Source organism: Mustela lutreola, chromosome 11 (genome assembly GCF_030435805.1).
Source record: "Mustela lutreola isolate mMusLut2 chromosome 11, mMusLut2.pri, whole genome shotgun sequence".
Lineage (NCBI taxonomy): Eukaryota > Metazoa > Chordata > Mammalia > Carnivora > Mustelidae > Mustela > Mustela lutreola.
In genome coordinates, this window is record NC_081300.1 from 93,434,464 (window position 1) to 93,455,836 (window position 21,373).

The window sequence follows — 21,373 nt, forward strand, 5'->3', positions numbered from 1 at the left end:
ATATATGGTGTATTATTAGCTTCAGAGGTGGAATTTAGGGATTCATCAGTTACATATAACACCCAATGCTCATTCCATCAAGTGTTCTCCTTAGGGGCCATCACCCAGTTACCCCATTACCCCCACACCTGCCCATTTCTACTCCAGACACCTCAGTTTGATTCCCATGGTTGAGTCTCTTATGGTGGGGCATCTGGGTGGCTCAGTGGGTTAAGCCTCTGCCTTCACCTCAGGTCATGATCTCAGGCTCCTGGGATCGAGCCCCACATCGGGCTCTCTACTCAGCAGGGAGCCTGTTCCCCCCTCCCCCTCTGCCTGCCTCTCTGCCTACTTGTGATCTCTGTCAAATAAATAAGTAAAATCTTAAAAAAAAATTTTTTAAAAGAGTCTCTTATGGTTTGTCTCCCTCTCTGTTTACATCTGATTTAATTTTTCGTTCCTTTCCACTGTGTTTATATGTTTTGTTTCTTTGATCCCACATGTGAGTGAAGTCATATGATATTTGTCTTCCTCTGCCTTATTTCACTTAGCATAATGCCCTCTAGTTCCATCCAAGTCATTGCAAATGGCAGGATTTCATTCATTTTTTTTTAAGATTTTATATATTTATTTGACAGACAGAGATCACAAGTAGGCAGAGAGGCAGGCAGAGAGAGGAATGGAAGCAGACTCCCTGCTGAGGAGAGCACATGATGTATGTATGGCTCCATGCGGGGCTTGATCCCAGCACCCTGAGATCTTGACCTGAGCCGAAGGCAGAGGCTTTAACCCACCGAGCCAGCCAGGCGTCCCAGGATTTCATTCTTTGTGATGGCTGAGTAATATTTCATTGCATATATACATATGCACACACACACACACACACACAAATATACACCCCACATTTTCTTTATCCATTCCCCTGTTGATGGACATCTAGGCTCTTTCCATATTTTGGTGATTGTGGGCATCAGTGCTATAAACATTGGTGTACATGTGCCCCTTGAGATCACATTTATATCCTTTGGATAAATACCTAGTAGTGCAATTGCTGGGTCTTAGCATAGCTCTGTGTTTCACTATCTGAGAAACCTCCATAGAGTTTTCCAGAGTGCCTGTCACAGTTTGCATTCCTACCAAGAGTGTTAGAGGGTTCTTCTTCCTCCACATCTTCGCCAACATCTGCTGTTCCCTAAATTGTTAATTTTAGCCATGCTGACTGGTGTGAGGTAGTACTCATCGTGACAGTGATTTGTATTTCCCTGATGCTGAGGGATGTTGAGCATTTTATCATGTGTCTGTTAGCTATTGCTTTGTCGTCAATGGAGGAATGTCTATTCATGTCTTCTGCCTATTTCTTAACTGGACTTTTTGTTTTTTGGGTGTTGAGTTTGAGAAGTTCTTTATAGATTTTGGATACTAGTATGTCATTTTTCTGGTATGTCATTTGTAAATATTTTCTCCCATTCTGTAGGTTGCCTTTTAGTTTATTTTATGTTTAGTTCTTTTTTAAAAAAGATTTTATTTACTCATTTGATAGAGAGAGAGCCACAGTCGGAACACAAGCAGGGTAAGTGGGAGAGGGAGAACCAGGCTTCCCGCCAAGCAGGCAACCTGATCAGGGTTCAATCCCTGGACCCTGGGATCATGACCCGAGCCGAAGGCATCCACCCAAGTGCCCCTGTCTTTTAGTTTTGTTGACTGTTTTCTTTGCTGTGCAAAGAAAATTTTTGTCTTTTTGTTACCCTTCACGTTTGAAGGCGTGTCAAACAAGAAGTTGCTATAGCTAAGGCCAAAGAGGTTGCTGCCTGTGGTCACTAGTATTTTGATGGATTCCTGTCTCACATTTAGGTCTGTCATCTGTTTTGAGTTTATGTGTGTGTATGGTTTAAGAAAGAGACACTTCTCCGATGAAGACATACAAATGGCTATCAGACACATGAAAAACTGTTCATCATCACTAGCCATCAGGGAGATTCAAATTAAAACCACATTGAGATACCACCTTACACCAGTTAGAATAGCCAAAATTAGCAAGACAGGAAACAACGTGTGTCGGAGAAGATGTGGAGAAAGGGGAGCCCTCTTACACTGTTTGTGGGAATGCAAGTTGGTGCAGCCACTTTGGAGAACAGTGTGGAGATTCCTCAAGAAATTAAAAACAGAGCTTCCCTATGACCCTGCAATTGCACTACTGGGTATTTACCCCAAAGATACAGATATAGTGAAAAGAAGGGCCATCTGTACCCCAATGTTTATAGCAGCAATGGCCACAGTCGCCAAACTGTGAAAAGAACAAAGATGCCCTTTAACAGACGAATGGATAAGGAAGATGTGGTCCATATATACTATGGAGTATTATGTCTCCATCATAAAGGATGAATACCCAACTTTTGTAGGAACATGGATGGGACTGGAAGAGATTATGCTGAGCGAAATAAGTCAAGCAGAGAGAGTCAAGTATCATATGGTTTCACTTATTTTTTTTTAAGATTTTATTTATTTATTTGACAGAGAGAAATCACAAGTAGATGGAGAGGCAGGCAGAAAGAGAGAGGGAAGCAGGCTATCTGCTGAGCAGAGAGCCCGATGCGGGACTCGATCCCAGGACTCTGAGATCATGACCTGAGCCGAAGGCAGCGGCTTAACCCACTGAGCCACCCAGGCGCCCCTGGTTTCACTTATTTGTGGAGCATAACAAATAACATGGAGGACATAGGGAGATGGAGATGAGATGGGAGTTGAGGGAAATTGGAAAGGAAGGTGAACCGTGAGAGACTATGGACTCTGAAAAATAATCTGAGGGTTTTGAAGGGGTGAGGGGGTGGGAGCTTGGGGGAGCCAGTGGTGGGTATTAAGGAGGGCACGTATTGCATGGAGCACTGGGTGTGGTGCAAAAACAATGAATTCTGTTATGCTGAAAAGAATTTTTAAAAAATAAAAAAATAATAAAAATTACATATAAAGAGCCTTCCTAGGGGGAAAAAAAGAGGTCTGATTTCATTCTTCTGCAATGTGGCTGTCCAGTATGAGTTATGTATCAATAAAGCTATTGTTGGGGCGCCTGGGTGGCTCAGTGGTTACCTGCTGCCTTTGGCTTGGGTCATGATCCCAGGGTCCTAGGATCGAGCCCCACATCAGGCTCTCTGCTCAGCGGGGAGCCTGCTTCCTCTTCTCTCTCTCTGCCTGCCTCTCTGCCTACTTGTGATCTCTGTCAAATAAATAAATAAAATCTTAAAAAAAAAATAAAGCTATTGTTGAAGGTCAAGATGTATTGAACCACCCTGCAACCCAGGAGTAAATCCAACTTGGTAATGGTGAATTATCCTATTAATGTACTCTTAGATCCTATTAGCTAATATCTTGGAGAGAATTTTTGCATCCATGTTCATCAGGAATATTGCTCTGTAATTCTCCTTTTTGGTGGGGTCTTGGTCTGGCTTTGGAATCAAGCTAATGTGGCCTCATAGAATGCGTTTGGAAGTTTTCCTTCCATTTCAATTTCTTCAAACAGCTACAGAAGACTAGGAATTAATTCTTCTTTAAATGTTTAGTAGAATTCCACTGGGAGGCTATCTGGCCCTGGTTTTTAGGAACGTTTTTGATTACTGCTTCAATTTGTTTGCTGGTTATGGGTATGTTTAAGTTTTCTATTACTTAAAAAAGATTTTCCTTATTTGTCCAAGAGAGCACAAGCACAAGCAAGGGGAGAGGCAGGCAGAGGAGAAGCAGGCTTCCTGCTGAACAAGGAGCCCAATGTAGGGCTCCATCCCATGACCTGAACTGAAGGCAGATGCTGATCATGACCTGAGCTGAAGGCAGATGCTGAACCAACTGAGCCACTTGGATGGTCCGGATTTTCTATTTCTTTTTGTTTCAGTATTGGTTGTTTATATGTCCCTAGGAATGTGTCCGTTTCTTCCAGATTGCCTAATTTGTTACCATACAATTGCTCCTAATATTCACTTATAATTGTATTTCTTCGGGGTTGGCTGTGATTTCTCTCCTTTTTTTCATGATTTTGTTTGTTTGGGTCCTTTCTCTTTCCTTTTTGGTAAATCTGGCTAGGGGTTTATTAACTTATTAATTCTTTCAGAGAACCAGCTCCTAGTTTCCTTGTGATCTGTTGTACTGTTGTTGTTGTTTTTGTTGTTGTTTTTAAATTTCTTTATCTTTAATTTCTGCTCTGATCCTTATTATTGCTCTTCTCCTGCTGGATTTCAGCTTTGTTTGCTGTTCTTTCTCCAGCTCCTGTAGGTGTAAGGTTAGATTGTGTACTTGAGACTATTCTTGTTTCTTGAGACAGGCTTGAATTCTTATATATAATATAAGTGCCTTTGGTGCATCCCAAAGGCTCTGAACCTTTAGTTTTCATTTTCATTTGTTTCCATGTATTTTTTAAATTCTTTAATTTCCTGGTTGACCCATTCATTCTTTTGTGGATGCTCTTCAACATCCATGTATTTGTGTTCCTTCCAACTTTCCTCTTGTGATTGAGTTCACATTTTAAAGCCTTGTTGTCTGAAAACATGCATGATACGATCTCAGTCTTTTTTACCAGTTGAGACCTGATTTGTGTCCCACTGTGTGTGACCTATTCTAGAGAATGTTCCATGAGCACTTGAGAAGAATGTGTATTTTGTTGCTTTAGGATGAAATGTTCTGAATATGCCTGCGAAGGCCATCTGGTGCAGTGTGTCATTCATTCAAAGCCCTTGTTTCTTAGTCGATCTTCTGCTTAGATGATCTGTCCATTGCCGTGAGTAAGGTGTTAATGTCCCCTACTGTTATTGTACTATTATCAACGTGTTTCTTTAATTTTGTTATTAATTGGTTTATACAGTTGGCTGCTCCCAAGTTAGGGACATACATACTTATAATGGTTGGATCTTCTAGTTGCATAGACCCTTTTATTATGATATAGTGTCCTTCTTCATCTCTTATTACAGCCTTTGGTTTAAAATCTAGTTTGTCTGATATAAAGATTGCTACTTGTAGTTATTAATCAATGTCCATTAGCATAAAACATGGTTCTTCATCCCCTCACATTCAATCTGGAGGTGGCTTTGGGTCTCAAATGTGTCTCTTGTAGACAGCATATCAATGGGGCCTTTTTCTTTTTAATCCAATCTGATACCGCGTGTCTGTTGATTGGAGCATTCAGCCCATTTATATTCAGAGTAATTACTGAAAGATATTAAGTGCCATTGTATTACCTGTAAAGTCGCTGTCTCTGTAAATTATCTCTGTTCCATCGTGATCCTTGTTACTTTTGGGCTCTCTCTGCACTCAGAGTATCCCCTTTAATATTTCTTGCAGAGGCTTCTGGGTAGCTTGGTTAAGCAACTGCCTTTGGCTCAGGTCATCATCCTGGAGTCCCAAGGTGGAGTTCCAAATTGGGCTCCCTGCTCGTCAGGGAGTCTGCTACTCCCTCTGACCTCCTTCTCTCTCTCTCTCATTCTTTCTCTCTCATCTCTCTCACTCTCCCATAAATAAATAAATAACTACTATTTTTAACAAAATATATTTCTTGCATGGCTGGTTTAGTGTTCAGGAATCCCTCTAGTTTTTGTTGGTCCTGGAAACTCTTAATCTTGCTTTCTGTTCTGAATGACATCCCTGCCAGATAAAGTTATCTTGGTTGCATATTTTTCCCATTTAGCACATTGAGTATATCATGCCAGTCCTTTCTGGCCTGCCAGGTCTCTGTGGACAGGTCTGCTGCCAGCCTTATGTTTCTGCTCTTGTAGGTTACAGACCTCCTGTCCTGAGCTGTTTTTAGGTTTTTCTCTTTATCTCTGAAATTTACAAGCAACACTATTGTAGGTCGAGATGTTGACCTATTTTTATGGATTCTGAGGGGGCGTCTCTGTGCCTTCTGGACTTGAGTGCCTCTTTCCTACCCCAGATTAGGGAAGTGCTCAGCTGTGATTTGTTGACATAAACCTTCTGCACCCCCTTCATCCTCTGGGACCCCTACTATTCGAATATTGTTTCACTGTATGGTATCACTGATTTCTCCAAGTTTCCTTTCATCATCCAGTAATTGTTTTTCTCCCCCTTTCTCAGCTTCTTTATTTTCCATCATTTTGTCTTATATATCACTGATTCTCTTTTCTGCCTCATTTATCGAAGTGGTTACAGCCTCCTTTTTTTACTGCATTTTAGGAATAACATTTTTATTTTTCACCCGATTAGTTTTTACTTCTTTCATTTCTATAATAATGGAGTGTCTAGTGTCTTCTCTGCTTTTTTGCAAGCATACTTTTTAAATAATTGTTTTGAATTCAAGTTGTGACATCTTACTTTTATCCATATTGATTAAACCCCTGGAAGTGAGTAGTACTTCCTCCTGTTCTTTCTTTTGGTGTGAGTATCTCCATCTCATCATTATGTCCAGAAAAGAATAAAAGAAAGAGAGAAAAGGCAAAAAAAAAAAAAAAAACCCACCAGGAAAATACAAACAAAACTAATCAGAGGAAATAAGAAACAAACAAAAGTAAGAAGAAATTAAAAACAAGTAAAACAGAACAAAACAATAAACTAAATGCTGAGTGTATTTTGGTTTGTTTGTTAAAAGAAACTAGATCTCAAAAATAGGAAAGAGAGAAAAACTTATATATATATTTTTGTGTATCTGTTTGTGTATGTGTATCTCAATGTATATGTATAGATCTCAAATAGGAAAGAATGAAAAACTTTAATATATAAATATATATAATAATTATATTAATTTATATATAAATATATATTATTATATACAAACATATGTATTTATACCGAAATACAAAATGCATATATAAATGTAATATATAATATAATATAATAATATATATATAACATTATATATAATAAAATTACAATAAAATAGTACAGAAGGGAACATAAATAAAGTATATATTACAAACTTTAATAAGAACCAAAAAGAAATTTAAAAAAATAAAATACCTGAAAAGAATGAAACTGAAAGACTAATGAATAATAATTATTTTTAAAAAGCTGTGAATGCTCTATACTGTCTTTCATTTCAAAAGCTGAAGTCTTCCAGTTCCCTATAATGGGAAAACTTGGTGCTAGCGAGTTGTTCCAGCTGGTCTTCTGGCAGAGGGGTCTGTGGCGGGGATGCTCGGGTATCCTTGCTTGGTGGAATTGCCCTGCTATTACCAGGGAGCAGGGCTCAGTGCAAGCAGCTCCAGATTGCACTGTGTTGCGCACCGTTTTGTTCTCTGAAGGCCTTCAGCACCGATGCGGTTGGGGGTATGGATATGGCCGTGCCCCGATCTCTAGCCACCACCACCCACCCGCACTCTTCAGGGAGCCCTCACGGGTGCAGTGAATCACCTCTTGTCTCCCTGGTTTCCGACGGAACTCTTTGTTCACCCAGCCTGTGACCGAGCATTTTTATCTCAGGCACCCACCCAGCTCTGAATCTCCAAACTTGACAGACTCCTGCAGTGTGAACACATGCCATTTTTCCCAGGAAGGGGGGTGCGGGCCTCGCTGTACTTCTGCCTGTTGCTGTCCCCTGCCCAGAGAGCAGTCATACCACCATGAAGCAATTCACAATTCATGGCAACACAGAGCAGAAAGCTGGCTGCTAGGCCTGCTGTTTTCACCTGGCTTCCCAGCTCCTATCCCTGAAAATCCTGCCACACTCTGGCTCCCCACTTTCTTCTTGTGACCTTGGGGATCCCGGGGCCACGCTATCCGATGTGGGATTCCACCCCACCTCGTCACCTGAGCATCTTTAAGCCAGGGACATCCCCCACTGTAGCAGATTCCTAAAGTTCCGATTTTGTGCTCCCCTGCTTATAATACTTTGAGGGAGCTTCCTTAAGCAGGCTTCCTCCCTCCGCCCTATCTACCCATCTATTGCCTGGGATTCACGTCTTCATACCTCCTACCTTCCAAAAGGTGGTCACTTTCCTATTTGTAGAATTGCAGCAATTCTTTTCTTGGAGCTCTGATTAGTTTTGCAGGTGTTCAGAATGATTTGGTAACTATGTAGCTGAATTCCAGGAACCAGACGAAATTAGGGTCCCCTACTCCTCTGCCACCTTAACTTCTCCTCTGTGATTTCCTTTAGAAGAGTTTCCTCAAAAGGTCACGTTCATAGAGAAAGTAGAATAGAGTTGACCAGGATCTGGGGAAAAGAGTGACAGGGAGTGATTATTGTCTGATGGGTACGGAGTTTCAGTTTGGGACGATGACAGGTTCTGGAAATGGATGGTGGTGAAGGCTGTCCAGAAGTGTGAATGTACTTAATGTCACCAAACTGTACACTTAAAAAATGGCAAAGATGGTTAATTTTATGTGATGTATATTTTACTGAGAGAGGGAGACTGCTTTGTAGCTGTTAGTTCCGTTATTAAATGAAATGAGACTGAGACAAAGTGAAAGTTATTTAAAGCTTTATTTTTAGAAGTATTAGAAGTTAGACTGATTGGTCAGGGGAACGAGACTGAGACAAGGTGAAAGTTATGCAAAGCTCTATTCTATGCCAAGCATTAGAAGTCAGACTGACCGGCCAGTGCCATCTCTGAAGAGAGCGACCACCCCCAGCTTACAGGCTCAAGAATTGATTGACTGACCGGTCAGGGCCGCCTCCGAAGAAGGCGACCCCTCCCCATTTTACAGATTACCTTTTATAGAGCAAAAGTCTGACCACACATAGGTGGCCAATGAGATTGTAGTCAGGTTAGGTCACACGCAGGTGGCCAATTGAATTACAATTTACCCTATAGTAGCTGTTTGACCTAACCTATTACTTTGGTTAGAATTGGTGCTCAAGGTTGGCACCCAAGCGGTGGGGTTTACATTCTTTGGTGGTTAGGGAAAAAGTATGTGTGTTTCTTACTGACTGGACTTCTCTACCTGGCCCAACTCGTCCTTGTATTCTGGCTTTGTTATCAAGAACTGGCCGAACTGGCCTTGTATTCTGGGCTCTGTTATTAGGAACTAGCTAACCATATTTTACTGGTTTCCCAGACTTGCTTCTAAGTAAGTTTCTCTGGGAGGAGGGGGGCAAGGTCAGTTTAAGTTTTACTACACTAACAACAAAATGGCTTTTAACCAAGATGGAGTTGCTCTGGCTAAGTAGGTCCTTACAGTAGGTACAACCCAAATGACGGAATCAACAGTTTTAGCTCCGTAGAAGTCACCCATGTGCCATTGCCAATCACAGATCCTCCTGCATCACAGATAATCATGATCCTGTCTCTCATGGTGACCACTTTTCCTTAAGAAAAGAATTGTTTTGCTTCCCACGTATGCATCCCAGTGTAACTGTGTAATTTTATTTTACTTGTCTTTTAGTAACACCTTTATTGAGATACAATTTACATGGCATGATCGTTTTTGTTTAAGCAGTCCAGTTCAAATAAGTCAAGCAGAGAAAGTCAGTTTTCCTATGATTTCACTTACTTGTGGAACATAAGGAATAGCATGGAGGACATTAAGAGAAGGAAGGGGAAAATGAAGGGGTGGGAATCAGAGGGGGAGATGAACCATGACAGACTGTGACTCCGAGAAACCAAGTGAGAGTCTTAGAGAGGAGGGGTGGGGGATGGGTTGGCCCAGTGATGGGTATTAAGGAGGGCACGTATTGCATGGAGCACTGGGTGTTATACACAAACAGTGTATCATGGACCCTACATCAATGCCAATGATGTACTGTATGGTGACTAACATGACATCATATGAAAATAAATAAATAAAGATTCCAGTTCAGGGGCACCTGAGGGGCTCAGTTGGTTAAGTGTCTGCCTTCAGGTCAAGTCATCATCCCAGGGTCCTGGGATCAAGCCCCACTGAGCAGAGAGCCTGCTTCTTCCTCTCCCTGCCACTCCCCCTGTTTGTACTCTCTCTCTGTCTCTGTCAAATAAATAAATAAATTCTTCAAAAAGTAATAAAAAAATAGAGAGTCCAGTTCAGTGGTTTGTAGTATGTTCAGAAAATTACACAACCATCACCGCAGTTGATTTTCGAACATTTTCCCTCACCCTCTAAAGAAAACTCTCCCATTCATTAGCAGCCCCTCCTCATATCTCCCCTCCCCTGAGACCCCAGCCACCACCAGTGTGTTTTCTAGGACTTTGTCTGTTCTGGGTATTTCATAGCAAGAGAATCCTACAAGTTGTCATCTTCTGTGATGGACTTATTTCACCTCACGTGTTTTCAAGGATGAGCCATGTTGTTGCATGTGTCAGTACTTCCTTTCCTTTGGGCCAAATAGTAGATTCCTTTTGAATAAAGGAATAGGCCACATTTTATTTATTTATTTATTTATTTATTTTGGACCCATCAGTGGATGACCATGTTGGTGGTTTCCACTTTTTGGCTATCGTGAATAATACTGCTGTGGACATTGGAGTAAAAGTTTTTGCTTGGACGAGTGTTTTCATTTTCCTTGGTAGGTGCTTGGGAGTGGAATTGCTCAGTCATGTGTTAACTCTGTGTTTAGCGTTTCGAGGAACTGCCCAGCTCTTCTCTAAAGCAGCTACATACTTTTCCATTCTTGCCAGCTGCGAAGGAGGATTCCAGTTTCTCCACATCCTCACTGACATTCCACGCTGCCTGTTTTTTTATTTTAGCCATCCCAGTGGATTTTTTTTTTTTTAAGATTTTATTTATTTATTTATTTGACAGAGAGAGAGACAGAGATCACAAGCAGGCAGAGAGGCAGGCAGAGGCAGAGAGAGAAGCAGGATCCACACTGAGCAGAGAGCCTGACGCAGGGCTAGATCCCAGGACCCCGAGATCATGACCTGAGCCGAAGGCAGCGGCTCAACCCACTGAGCCACCCAGGCGCTCCTCATTTTAGTTTTGATGTGCACTTTTCTGACAATTCATGATATTGCACATCCTTTACATTCTCATCGATCTGTCTTCTTTGAAGAAATGTCTGTTCATAGCCTGTGCCCTTTTTAAAAAAAAAAATTTTTATTTCTTTTGAGTGTAACAGTATTCATTGTTTTTGCACCACACCCAGTGCTCCATGCAATCCGTGCCCTCTCTAATAGCCACCATCTGGTTCCCCCAACCTCCCACCCCCCGCCCCTTCAAAACCCTCAGATTGTTTTTCATACACCATAGTCTCTCATGGTTCACCTCCCCTTCCAATTTCTGTCCCCTTTTAAAATTGGACATCTTTTTCTGGTAAGAGTTCTTGATCTTTTCTGGGTACTAGTCCCCATCAGATATATGATCCGCTAATATTTTCTCCCATCCTGTGGGCCATCTTTTCACTTTCTCAGTGCTGTGTTTCTCTAAGAGTGGATAAGTATTCCATTTCTCCTTCCAATATATTTTTCACTACTATTGATTTCCAGGATTCCTTTTCATCTTAAAACCTATAACTGGAACTCTACAGTCATTAAGCTGTAAATCTCCATTGCCCATTTGCCTCCATCCCCTAGCACTACCATTCTACTTCCTGTCTCTAGGATTGTGACTACTCTAGGTGCCTCCTATGAGTGGACTCATACAAGACTCATATTTTAGGAACTGGCTTATTTCAACTTGGCATAAGGTCCTTGAGGGTCATCCATTGTTGTGGCACACATCAGGATTTCTTTTCTTTCTGAGGATGAATAGTGTTTTGTTGTAAGTATACGCCACATTTCGCTTATCCATTGGTCATCCATCGATGGAAATTTAGGTTGCTTCCGTGTTTTAGCTATTGTGAATAGTGCTGTTATGAACACGGACATACCAACAGCTCTTCAAGACCCTGCTTTCAGTTCTTTGGGGTGTATACCCAGGAGTGGAATTGCTGGTTCGTATGGCAAGTCTATTTGTGATCTTTTGAGGAACCATTTTATATTTTCACTGGCAGCTCACATGGGTTCCCATTTACTCCGCGTCCTCACCAACATAGGACGTCTGTTTTTTGGACGGTAGCCGTCCTCATGTGTGGGAGGTGGTATCGCACTGCAGTTTTGGTTTGCGTTTCCCTCATGATGAGTGATGTTGAGCATCTTCTTATGTGCCCGTAGGCCATTTGTGTATCTTCTTTGCAGAAATGTCTCTTCGAGTCCTCTGCCCATTTTTTGAATCTGGTCGTTCCTTTTGTTGTTCGTGGTGGTGAGTTGTAGGACTGTCCCTGTATGTTCTGGATATTAATCCCTTATCAGACAGACACTTGATTTGCAAATATTTTCTCCCATTCTGTGGGTAGCCCTTTTCCTGTGTCAGGAGTGGGTTTTGATGCACAAAATTGTAAAGTTTCATTCAGTCCATTTCGTCTGTTTTTTTGTTGTTGTTGTTGCCTATGCCTTTGGTATCATGCCTCAGAGGGACCTTGGCCAAATCCAGTGCCGTGAAAGGTTTCCTTATGTTTTCTTCTAAGAGTTTATAGCAAGACAAGTCCTCTGAAGGGGGATTTTCTGGGGAACTGCCAGGCATAAAATTAGTAACATCTCTATGGCCATGGTGCTTTTGGGGGGGCTGTGAACTGTCCTGCCCATTCTACGGGGTGTAGGCTGCCTGTTTCACAGCTACCCTGGTTGCTATGATGCAGTTTTTCAAGGCTAGTGGGGACCTGAGGGAGAGGGATATGGGACTAAGGCAATTAAAACTTGACATAGCTCAGTGCTCTTACCAGGATTCAGCCGTTTTATACCCACTTTTGAACAAAGAAGCTTCACTGGTTCAGTGTCTTGGATTAATTCCCACACCTCCAAAAGGTGGGTGTTAACTCTTTTTGCCTGTGAGGGAACTGTTTGTATGGAGGAGGGGATTTCTGGAGGACCTAATTTTAACATTTTGGGAGTGCTTCCCATTTTACCTCTTAACTTCCTACGAATCCGGAGGAATGCAGCATGGCCTCTTCTGTTCCACGTGGTATTTAAGGTTACACTTACTTACCCTGTTCAGTGCCGCCATAGTTCATTCGCTGCCACATTGTTCTACCCTTGTATTTCTGTGTGTGGATCCATCACAACATTCATTGTATTATCTGTGAACACAGGGCTCTTTCCTTTTGGAATATTATGCAGAGTCCTTCTTATGACCACTATTGTCCAGTAACGTGATGCACATAAGCAGAAATTTCTAAGGCATTTGACAAAGAGTAAAAGAGCTAAGTTATAGAGAACTAGAGAAAATAAATGTAACTAGAAAATTGAAAGTGCTATTTCAAAGTGTCATGCCACTTTATGTTTCTGAGGCAGTTTACGAGAGCTTCTGCTCTTCCACAGCAACACTTGGAATTTTTCGTTTTCTTAGTTTTTTTATTTTAAGATTTTATTTATTTATTTGACAGACAGGGATCACAAATAGGCAGAGAGGCAGGCAGAGAAGGGGGGGGAAGCAGGCTCCCCGCCAAGCAGAGAGCCGGATGTGGGGCTCAATCCTAGGAGCCTGGGATCTTTTTTTTTTTTTTTTTTAAAGATTTTATTTATTTATTTGACAGAGAGAGAGATCACAAATAGGTAGAGAGACAGACAGAGAGAGAGATGAGGAGAAGCAGGCTCCCTGCTGAGCAGAGAGCCCAATGCGGGACTCGATCCCAGGCCCCTGGGATCATGACCTGAGCCGAAGGCAGAGGCTTAACCCACTGAGCCACCCAGGCGCCCAGGAGCCTGGGATCTTGACCTGAGTCGAAGGAAGAGGCTTTAACCCACTGAGCCACCCAGATGCCCTGGAATTTTTAGTTTTAATAGCCAGTCTTGTGGTTGTGTAGCAACATCTTTGTGCGGCTATATGATCTGTGTTTCTCTGAATACTGATGACAGTGGAACACAAATGTTTGTTTGGCTCACCCTTGACACTTTGACTCCAGTAGAATAAGCTTTCATTCCCACCCATCCATCCAAACTGCTCTGCTCCAGGATACCGATGAATAACTCTCCATTGTCAAATCAAATGATCAACACTCGATCCTCTCCTTGGACCTACTGTTAAGACTTAAAAGATGATCGGAGTGTTCTGACTTACCTTTGGAAAAGAATCACTCTGTCCATTGAGTGGAAAACAGGATGCTAGGAGGGAGAGCCAGAGTGGAAGCAGAGAGACCAGTTAAAGACTTCTGTGGTTGGAGAAGGGAAGAAGGAATTGATGATGGCTTACAGTGTGCCGGAGAGTGGGGGTCGGTGGCAGTGGTGGTTAAGAGGTCTCATTCTGGATAGATGTTGAAAGTAGAGCCACGAGAATTTGCAGATGGACTGGTGTTGTTGTGTAAGTCTCTCCTAGAAACACTTTCTTAGTTGGAACCACTGGGACAGCACTCTCTCCTGCTGGTTCCCCTACCAAACCAGCCACTTCTCCTCCCCCCACTTCTTTCCTGAGTCCTCATTTTGTCAACACCTACACATGGAGCACCCTGGAGCTAAGCCCTCACCCAGTCCTTGGATCTGTTCCTTTCTCTGTCTGCTGGCTCTGCTCCCTGGGCAGTGGCCACCAGTCCCGTGGCTTGAATATCATCTCTGGACTGGCAACTCTCAAATAGACATCTGTGGCTGACTTTCCTCCTGAGTTCCAGACCCAGTCTTCTTGCTGCCTAGCTGCCATGCCCACCTGGGCATGCTCTTCATGTCTGAAGAGCAGCAAGGAGGCCTTCTATGCTTCCCATCTCCACTGAAATAGAAACGTAAGTCCTTACCAGCCCTTACCAAGTCTTCACGTGACCTGTCTCCATCCACAGCCCTCAACTGCTACTCCACCATGCCCACTCTGTCCAGATAATGCTGACCTCCTTGCTGCTCTTCAGACATGCCAAGCATGCTCCCATCTCAGGACCCTTCCACTTCGACTTCCCTCTCCCTGATGGGCTCTTCCCCTCTCTGACCATTGGCTTCAAATAGAATTCCACCTTCACATCACTCTTGTTCCCCTTGCACAGCTTCATTCTGCTCCATTACACATATTACAGCCTGACGCATCATGGAGTTATCTTTTTGTTGGTGCCAGGTTTGCAGTCTTTTTTTTTTTTTTTTCTTTTTCATTGGTTCAGAGGCTTTGTCTTACTTTTTTTCCATGTCCCTAGTACTAGTACAACAGTTCATAGGTAAGGACTCAGCAGTGGTTGAATGAATGAATGAGGAGAGGTGACATGTCAGCTTCACAGTCCAGTTGGACTTGTGTAAAAAGCACCGAGATTGGACAGCAAGCCACGAATGTGCAAGTTGGCCTGTCCTGAGCCATTTGCACATTAAGGACTAAGGATGCGGTCAGAAGAGGGAGAAAGCTGGAATCTTTGACTTAGGGTCCAAGCAGCAGGTTGCTTTTAATGCCACATGGTCTTGAAAGGAGGGCTCTAAGGAAAGGAAGAAAGTCCTTACCAGGCTTACCTGTAACTGGGCCCAAGGCAGAGATTGACACATCAGCCAAATCTTACTCCTCCTCACCCGCAGAGATTTTCAATTTAGGAGGGGAAGTAGAATGTGTTTGCAAATGATCATGTACGTGATAGATCAGAATGTCAGAGGTATAAAGGAAGTTCAGTACTGTGACTCGGTAGTGGTAGATCTTACCATAGCTGAACAACGTACAATTCATACATTCTTACATCCATTGACACAGTTGATTTTAGATCTCCTAAAATCAGTGTTGATCTGCGTACCCGCTGTATGCCAAGCAGTGCACTCGATACCGTCACACACGTCACCCAACTTAATCTCTCAGCCAGTCTGTGAGAGGCGTCCTTTGTGTGTCCATCTTACTGAGGCAGAAACCTAGGCCCAAGGAAGTGAAGTTTGGTGTCTAAGACCAACCAGCCAGAGAGTAACACTTGAGATTTAGGGAGAGGGAAGATGAAAGGCCCCTTAATCAGAAGGTTCTCTTCTTTTGAAGAGAAGAGTTGGATTTGTTAGGCTAGGAGAACACAAGATGCCAAGCTTACACAGCTCTCATGCTCTTAGCATCCAAGGAGAAGAGCTCTCAGGGTGTTTAGGAAAGATAGTTTCTACTCTTCTCTCTTATGCTTGAGGTTTTTTGTAAAACACCCATTAGATATTGACATGGGTCATAAAAACAACATGACAATAAAGATGATTAAAATTGTATCTGTTTTAGAATAAAAATCATGTTTCTTTTTTTTCATGCATTGTTACATAAAATGTAAATACTGCAGTAGGACTCTGAATAGTTGGGGGATCTGATGTATTGGTACCATTTTGTTCCAACAGTCTTAAAGTTTCCTGTCTGTAGGCTTTTCTTAAACCATGACGCATAAGTTATCACAAAGTTCATGTATTGTTACCTGTAATTTTAGAGGTTCCCATGAATTGTCAATAGATAAAATATCAACTTTAATATAGAAACTAAAAAATCAAGAGAATAAACAAAACTCAAATGAATTCAACACTGTGTATGTGTCTGTCCCCTGGCCTCCATTGTCTACCCTGCCCCATTCACCTGGATCCCTGAATCAGATCCAGCTCTTTCCAGAGAGCCCCAATTTTATAAACCCCAGTTACTAGGCTGCATCGAGTCTGTGGTGATGCTTCATCGAAAAATTGCCTTTATTTATTTTAAATTACCAGTATTTCATGAATAAAAACTGTCATAGTAAATTAGAGTACTCAGTAGATAACGTTCCTAAAATAATATACTAATGTGACATGGGTGAATAATCCCAGGATAGTTACAGATAATACAGTTGTGTCAAACAATGTAGATGGAAGATGGTATGCCCTGAAAAATAATTTTAGCTCAGAAATTGAGCCAAATGATACAAGGTATTGATACAATGATCTATGAGAAAAGGTTAAATATATTGTTTCATGAAATGGGATAAGGCAATACTACAGAATATTTTGTATTTGATTTCATGTATCAATGTATAACCGAAATGCTAAAGTAAATATTAAAACCTGGGTTGCTCCTCCCAGATTACTATGTTTCTCTATACTATATAGTCCAGTTAGAGCACTGGAGCCATCAGTTCTCACTTCACCTTTGCCTCTATGAGCCTCTCATCTCCCCTCAGTGCTTGAGATATTTGATGTATTTGGTTTCTTCCTTCACTATTTTTATACCTTCGGTTATACCTGTCCTTCACCTGCTACCTCTTATGGTGCAGACCCTCCTGGGACTTCTGGAGGTGGGGCCTGCGGGGGCGGTGGGGCTTCTGGAGGTGGTGGGGCCTCTGGGGGTGCAGGGGCCTCCGGGGGTGCAGGGGTCTCCAGGGGTAGAGGGGCCTCTGGAGGTAAAGGGGCCTCCGGGGGTGAAGGGCCCTCCGGGGGTGGGGATACCAGTTGTTGGGGGACCTTCTGGGGTGGGTGCGCCTCCTGGGAAGGGGGCACTTCCTGGGAAGGGGGCGCCTCCTGTGGTGGGGGCTCCTCTTGTGGCAGGGGGGCCTGCTGTGGTGGGGTGACCTCCTGCGGTGGGGGTGCCTCCTCTGGTGGTGGGGCTTCCTTTGGAGCCCCCTCTGGACCCATCTTTGAGATATCCGTGGGTTTCTTTCCTAAGTCCTGTGGTAAGTCCTCTGTGTCCTCAGTAGTCTCTGTGGTCTCCTCTGAGGAGGCTCCTGGCATCTCTGTTGACTCAATTCCAGCCTTAAAGCTAATGGAAAATACTAAAATCAACAATACTAGCAAAAGAAATGAGGGTAGTATGAAAGTCACCTTGTAAAAAAAATTCATTTCATTCTTCCGTTTAGTAAGAATGCCACTTCCTCCTACACTTAGATTTTCATCAGGTGATTTGCCGGGGGGACCACTGTCCACACTACCCCCATTTCCTGGAGCTTTGCAGTCAGGGGGGGCGTAGCCAGCCTCACAATGGCAGTGCCTTAAATTGTTGCAAACTCCTTTCCCATTACACATTTCTTTTGGTTCACAGTCGTACCTAAGCACGGCATGATCACTACAGGAGTAATTCACACAGACTTTGTGTGGGGCACAAAGAGTGCCAGTGTCCACGTCTCCATCATCAGGGATATCAGTATCATTAAAGGCATCCATGCTCCAGCAAAAGTCGTTTTGATGAGGAACCTGGATTAGTGTATGCTGGTGTTTGACTTCTGGTATTTTTCTAATATTTGTACATATAAGTTTCCCACAAAATATATTCTTATCAGAGCACTTATAATATTTTGGACTAGTTGAAGCCCCAATGCCACAGTTTCCAAACCGGTTCCCTTTCGTGTTCATGGAAATATAACAGTCTTCTGGGGCTGACCTTGCAGGTGACCCATATATACCCACGCACTGAGTATCAGGGTTCCTGCACCGGCCCATAAAACAATAGTGAATCATATCACACGATGTACCATCTTGCTTATAGTGGTCCCTGGGACATTCTCCAGAGGAACCATCACAATACTCTGGGAGGTCACACTCTCCAAGCGCAGAACGACACATGAAACCCTTATGTCTCCACTGGCAATTAAAACAGCACAGTCCGTCACTACACTGTGCATGCTCATTCAGCCTACATGTTTCGTCACAGCACGGGTTATTACCACAGTCAGGTCCACAGTCACACTCCTCATTCACCTCCAACACACCGTTTCCACACGTGGCTTGCCTACGCAGGCGACCTTGGGCCCGCGGCTTGTTAAACAGGCAGGCCCCTTTGTGTTCCCGGAGGAACTGGTAGAAGTGGTCAGAGCTGCAGTTGCTGAAGCCACTTTCTTTAGTGATGTTCTCATGCATGAGGCAAGAGAGTTTATCTTCACAAGTGCAGGCCGAGTGGTCGTGCTGAATACCCAAGTTGTGCCCAAGCTCATGGGCCATGAGCGCCGCAAACAGGAGGACATCTTCATGGTGGAAGGATTCAACAGCGGCTGCAAAGCCTCTTGAACAGGCACCATTGAGAAATGCCTGTCCCACATCGTCTTCAGGGTGATGTCCCACGATCAGGTGGGCAACATCGTGCTTCACCCGGGGGAAGAGCTTCTCCTGTCTCCAGCTATTGAAATTCCTCAGTGTAACTCGCAAGTCCGCTGGGACTTCGATGAGGTCCCCCTCGGTCCAGATCTCCATTCCGGCCAGCACCACCTGGGTGTTTATGCCCCGAGTGAAGATGTTGGCCAGAGCAGTGATGTCCATTACTCTCTGGACTGTCTCATCGACGTTCCTGCCCCACATCTGGAAGCGCTGGTTGCTGACCACGACAAACATCTCCACGTACTTGGTGTGTGACCAAAAGGACGGCAGGGCCTGTAGACTGCGAGGCTTCCTGCTCCCTTGCTGCCGGCTGGTGGACACCACTTGGCTGCCTTTGGAAGTGACGCTGCAGGACACTCGAGCTTGGGGTGCCATGGTGTACAACGCATGTTCAAACTGTCTTGAGGTGTCCCTGGGCTCAATGCCATAGGCCTTCCCCTCCTTAATCAGGATGCCCCTGAGGCCTGAACAGGTGTTGAGGGAAACAAAAGAACCCGGGACTCCTTCGATGGTGCCTTCATAGTGACAGTCATGCGAGATGAAAGGCACTTCTTGCCCCAGGACCCCATTGTGGTAGCTGAAGACTGGAAAGTTATTCACAAAATAGTCTCTCTTCACCTTCAGTTGAATCACCTGCTTCTGGCCCTGCATTACTAGTGTATAGGATGCCTTTTCCCCTGGGTCTTCCCTTCCCTTGACTGTCAGACTCTTGAGGATGACTGTTTCGTAAGAAGAGTAATACACAGATCCAGGGTCACAGTACAAGCCTGGCAGGAAAATCACCAACAGCAACACAATCCCCAATGTAACACACGAAGTTTTTGGCACTGGTCCCAGCCTGAAGTCCCTCTTTTGCTGAGCCCAAGTCTGAAACTTTATCTTACCCTCTTTCAAGGCCCTTTGGTTCTTCCATAGTGAAGGCAATATAGAGGAAGAGTTTCTCAAAGAGGCTAGCATTGACAATGCCATTGTGAGTCAGTTGAAGCTGTGTGGCCTATGTCCCACAGCAACAGCTCTCCCAGGCATGCCGAGACCCGGCGAGTCAGACATCAGCTCCTCATCTAGGCTGGCTCACTAAGGGGTGGCTGCTGAGACTTTGGGGCTGAATTTCTATTTGGTCTTGGCCTTTGGTAGTTCCCTTACCATAGGACTTCTTTCCAACAGTAGAAACTCTAATGTTCCTTGAGTTTGTTCCCTTTACCTTCACAGATATGCCATATAGGCAGACTGTAACGATTCAGACAGTACTATTAACTCGTAATTTGCCTAAATTATCCTTATTCTCAGCCCAGGCCACACTACTCCTGATATCCGTTAATCTGCTCATTCTTTGAAACCCAACATTCTGGCAGGAGGTAGGGGGAGGGGACAGGGATTCTTTGGGGATCTCTGAGCGGGACAAAGTTCTCTGTACCCACTGCTTCCTTTCCTCATTTCTGTAGTTATCAGGATATCGTTTCTCATCCCAACCCTCCTTCATCAGCCTATGTTCATAAGACAGGAGTTTAAACTTTTTGTATCTGTATGTAAACATAATTCTCCCCTACAGTAAGTTTTCCTAATACATATAAGCGATAAATGAACTAAAGCTAGTTTTACCATGGAAGTATACAAGTGACTAAGATCAACATTCAATTCCTCCTAACTGCCCCAACATAAAAACAAACTCTGATTAGATATCCAGTTACCATTTCATCAAGAAAATAAAAAATGGACCGTATAAGAATTTTTAAAATATTTTTTCACTCATAACTAAAATTGAACTGTAATGTCTATTTAAGTCCTTGTCCTTGGATTTGGTGTCAATTTCCTGGTGTATTTAGCAGTAATTTTAAAGGGGGGGGAGTCCTATCTATTTACTTTTCTTGCAGTTATTCTCTGGTACATTCTCTGATAAACTAAAATAAGACTGTAATATCTGTTACCCTGCATAAAAATAATTTTATATCAAGTCAAATATTTACAATATAAAACCTTTAAAATAAAGGTTGTGACTACAAGTAGCACTAAAAAATGGGGATATGCCCCAATTCAAAAAGGAATGGTACAGGGTCACCTGCATGGCTCAGTCCATTGAGCATCCTGACTCCTCTAAGGGTTGTGAGATGGAGCCCTGCATCAGGCTCTGCTCAGTGAGGACACTGGTTGAGATTCTCTCTCTCCTTCTGTTCCTGGCCCTTCCCCCACTCATACTTGCTCTATCAAGTCTACGAAAAAGGAATGGTTCAATACCGTAAGATCTCAGATATGAGCAGGAGAGCAGATCAACTCAATAATATTTAATTCCTAATACAGATTTTGAAATTTATCATTAGGATCTGGCAATAGAACTTGCACTGTTATATCACAAATCCACTAAAAAATTTATAGCAGAAAGGTAAAATGATTTCTAGCTGGACTTCTTTTATTTTATATAGGAGGAGAAAGCCTCTCAAAATTATATAATTTGGAAATCATCAGACTTAAGGTATTTCCCTTATTTGAACCACAAACAGGCATGGGCAAATTAGGTAAAGTCATTTTGTAGGATAAAATAATCAAATCAATAATGAAAGAACACT

At 43.1% G+C, this 21,373-nt stretch overlaps 1 protein-coding gene across 1 annotated transcript; it reads right to left on the minus strand.

Annotated features, from left to right (window-relative positions):
• Nucleotides 1-16,006: 16,006 nt before the first annotated feature.
• On the minus strand, nucleotides 16,007-19,848 carry LOC131811576 (disintegrin and metalloproteinase domain-containing protein 1a-like). Its single transcript, XM_059140232.1, has one exon. The coding sequence runs from the start codon at nucleotides 19,779-19,781 to the stop codon at nucleotides 16,992-16,994; it is 2,790 nt and encodes a 929-aa protein (XP_058996215.1). The 5' UTR covers nucleotides 19,782-19,848; the 3' UTR covers nucleotides 16,007-16,991.
• Between the last annotated feature and the right edge of the window lie 1,525 nt (nucleotides 19,849-21,373).